The 3,890-nt window shown below is 34.3% G+C and overlaps 1 protein-coding gene across 1 annotated transcript in view; it reads left to right on the plus strand.

Moving 5' to 3' along the window:
• The first annotated feature begins 978 nt into the window (after positions 1–978).
• Positions 979–3,890, plus strand: part of LOC106884106 (cyclic AMP receptor-like protein A) — a 267,251-nt gene continuing 264,339 nt past the window's right edge. Inside the window, exon 1 of the mRNA XM_052974900.1 lies at positions 979–1,815. Coding sequence (XP_052830860.1) covers positions 1,714–1,815 — 102 coding nt within the window. The 5' untranslated portion in view covers positions 979–1,713. The remainder of the gene's footprint in view (positions 1,816–3,890) is intronic.

Genomic DNA, 3,890 nt, shown 5'->3' on the forward strand with positions numbered 1-3,890 from the left:
ATATATATATATATATATATATATATATATATATATATATATACATAAATCAGTCAGTTGTTCATTTATCTGGAAAGAGTCACACTGTAAAACATTACAGCAGTAATATTTAGAAGGTTGCTATGGCCAATCAGAGAGTAACCATTAGTTTCACACTACAAAGCACTTTAGCTGTACAGGTGACTCGTCAAGACTCTGGTCATTTTGAGTCTGACAAGTCACCTACACTGTTAAGTGCTTTATATTTGTGAAACCAGTGGTCGCTCTCTGACTAGCCACAAGAAACAACCTTCTAAATGTGTGTGTATGTGTGTCAATGCTTGTCCCCCCATCACTGCTTGACAACTGGTGTTGGTGTGCTTGTCCCCGTAAGTTAGCTGTTCGGTAAAAGCGGCCGAAAAAATAAGTACCAGACTTTAAAAAATGTTCTGGGGACGATTCATTCAACTAAAAATACTTCAAGGCGGTTACCCAGCATGGCTGCAGTCTAATGACTGAAACAAGTAATATATATATATATATATATATATATATATACAGAGAGAGCGAGAGAGCGGATTATTATTAATTGATTTATTTAACTGTTTCTTGTATTTATACCGTACAAAGTTTTATAGGTTTTGTTCAAGAGGAATTATCTAATTTTTTCAAAATATATGGAAGAAATATACGAAGTGAGAAAACATTAGGTTTGCCAGTTGTGTGTGTGTGTGTGTGTGTGTGTGTGTGCGTGCGAGAGAGAGAGAGAGAGAGAAAGAAAGAGAGGGAGAGAGAGGTGAATTCTCCCGATAAATACGTTTCAACCCTGACAATATTTATGAAAGGAAAACCTTTAAGAAAAAGGAAAAGGAAAAAAAAAAACTTGGACGTCTATACCAGGTGACATTCGAAGTGCTCAAGATTTGGTTTCAGTTCATATGGAAATCTCAATAAAAATACTAAAAGACTCCGCAGGTTCAAATTACAAGTGATAGAATGATGAATGGTGTAGTCCTCGTAAAGTTGATAGTTAATCTATATTAGTTTGATATTAGGAGGAGAAATTTGAATTTTGGATCAGGGAGAGAGATTGAGAGAGAGAGAGAGAGAGACAGAGAGAGAGAGAGAGAGAGAGAGAGATAAATCCTGTTGGTATAGAGTGGAAGAGAGAAGGATAGATGAAACGTAAAGGATTAAGTACAAAAAGCTGTACGTGTTGAGGGAGATGCTATAGAATAAAAGAGAGACAAGATGAAAAAGTGGCAAGATACAACACACTGTAGAAAGTAAAAAGAATAAAAAAAAGAAAGGTAAAGCCTTACATAACAGTGAAGGGGTTCTATGTAACATGGCATGAGAGAAAAGCAGAACGAGAAAGGATAAATAAATGCAGGAGTTAGCTTCATTGGAAAAGAATTACGGAGCGAGGAAAGTGAAAGACAAAGCAAATTAGATTAAATAATAAATACTTATGAAGATATAAGCAATAATGAAATAGACAGATTTAAAAAGAGATATAGATAGTGGATGAGAAAAAGAGTGTGAGAGAGAGACTAGAATAGAAAGTATGAAAGATAGAGAGAGACGAGAATAGAAAGTATGAAAGATAGAGAGAGAAAGAAAGAGTGAGAGAGAGAGCGAGCCGGACAGACAGACAGAGAATGTTGTGAGGAACGGGAGAGCGAGAGGGTGAGATATTAAGAACAGTGAACAGTCGTCATTCACAAATTTTCAATGGACGGACATACAACGTCTGATTATAACTCAACCGTCGAACCGTTTGATTTAGAAATTGGAGGACTATGTACCATTTTTGAGGAAAATCCACACTATTGTGTAAGTGTCATTTAATCGTAACTTTACTCTTTGATTATTGTCTGTTGACAGCTCTATAAAAGACATCTGCACTTTACTGTTCTACAGCTGCAACCAGGCACCTGTTTGTACACACATGTGCAGGATAATTGTCAATGCATATCAGTAGATATGTTGGTCATGTAGATGTTCACTATTAGTGTATTTATGAAGTATATATATATACATAAAGATGTAAAGAAATTTCACCTCGTGGCCATTTATTATCGGCTCCATTCCATTCAAAACATTTTACACGATATATCAGTTGAATAACAAATGACACTTTAATTTCACGCCCTCCCTGACATTTGCAACATCGTTATACACATAACTTATAAACATATTTCACACCTCATTGCAGACTATATCGCAATGTCTGTATGTGTGTGTTTGCCTTTGTGATCATGCATATGTGTACGTGTCTTGTTACATACGTGTTTGTAGGATGTATGTTTGTAAGGTGTTTATATGTATATGTACAAATGTACGTAGATACATTGACACATACTGGATGTTCACATCTCTATGTATCAATGTATCTACGTACATACTTATTACATACATACATACATTTGTGTGTGTATGATGTTTTTATGATGTATGTATATACGAAGCTTCTATGTACGTATATATGATGTTTATGTGTAAGCATGTTTATCCGTACCAATAAACACGCACATTGTTTATATGTACGTATGCATTAGACGATGTTTAGAGGTAAGTGTGTGTGTATATATACACGCACACACACATATACATACGTACACACACATTCGAATACTTGTATTCGGTCTATATGTATATGTACGCATGGTGTCCAGATATGTGTAGGTATCTTATTTTAAAAACTGTATTCTCTCTCTCTCTCTCTCTCTCTCTCTCTCTCTCTCTCTATATATATATATATATATATATATACATACATACATACATACACGCACAGTCATTGATATCTATGACTATTTTCTGTTTGTATGCATCTCTATTATTGACTGTATATATATATGCCTGCGGCGTGCCTACACTGTATTGACACCCGGAATGATTCTCTCTCTCTCCTTTTGGCACTCTTTCATAAATAACATTTAAATTTAAACACACGACTTTAAACATGTTAACCCCCATAGTTGACTGTTTCCTTTCAATGCCACTGATTATTATATGCCTTATATGCTTATCTGCAGATATATTTGTTTGTATGTATATCTCTGTGATTGTTGCTGCATACTTGAAAATATGTTACTCGTTTGTGTTTCAACTTCCGTCAACAAACTCTGATGGTCTTCATTATGTATGTTGGCAATCCTTCAGCTGCTATGACATACCTGTCACCATCAGATCCAAATTTTTACTTCGTGGTCTTTATAGAATTATAGGTTGAAATGCCCAGCTGTTCATTTCCTCATTGATATACACTAGGCCATGTTGAAAACCGATTTAATGTTGACTCAGGCTCAGAAACAGCCAATATGAATCTAATCATCCTTATGCAAACAAATGCCAATTCATTTAACAATATCTCAAGTAAAATATACACACTCACGTATCCGTACATATTTTTCCTTGTATTTATTTACAAACATCTATATCGCCTCAACTGCCCATTCATACATGAATTAAGATATGTTTACACACACGTTAAGTAAACATATAGTTCAGTTGGCAATAATACCAATGCTTAAATATTTCGCCAAATAATTTCTCATCCAAATTTTCCCTAAATATAATTGGAAATTTGGAACTCCCTTAAGTGTTTCTCACAACCGAATTCGTGATACGGAAAAGAAACAATTGAAATTTTAAATGTAAGCTTGATAATTCAACGTTGTGTTATAATTTGATTGCGAGATACTCTCGTGTGCCAAACAAGCATTTAAGTATATGACACCCCCCCCCCATATGTATGTGCGTGCGTACGTTACATGTATGTATATGTATTATATATATATATATATATATATACATGTAATATGTGTATGTGTGTGTGTATATACACGTTACATGTACGCATATATATTGCATGTATATATATATATATATATATATATATATAT

This window comes from Octopus bimaculoides, chromosome 19 (assembly GCF_001194135.2).
Source record: "Octopus bimaculoides isolate UCB-OBI-ISO-001 chromosome 19, ASM119413v2, whole genome shotgun sequence".
Taxonomy (NCBI): domain Eukaryota; kingdom Metazoa; phylum Mollusca; class Cephalopoda; order Octopoda; family Octopodidae; genus Octopus; species Octopus bimaculoides.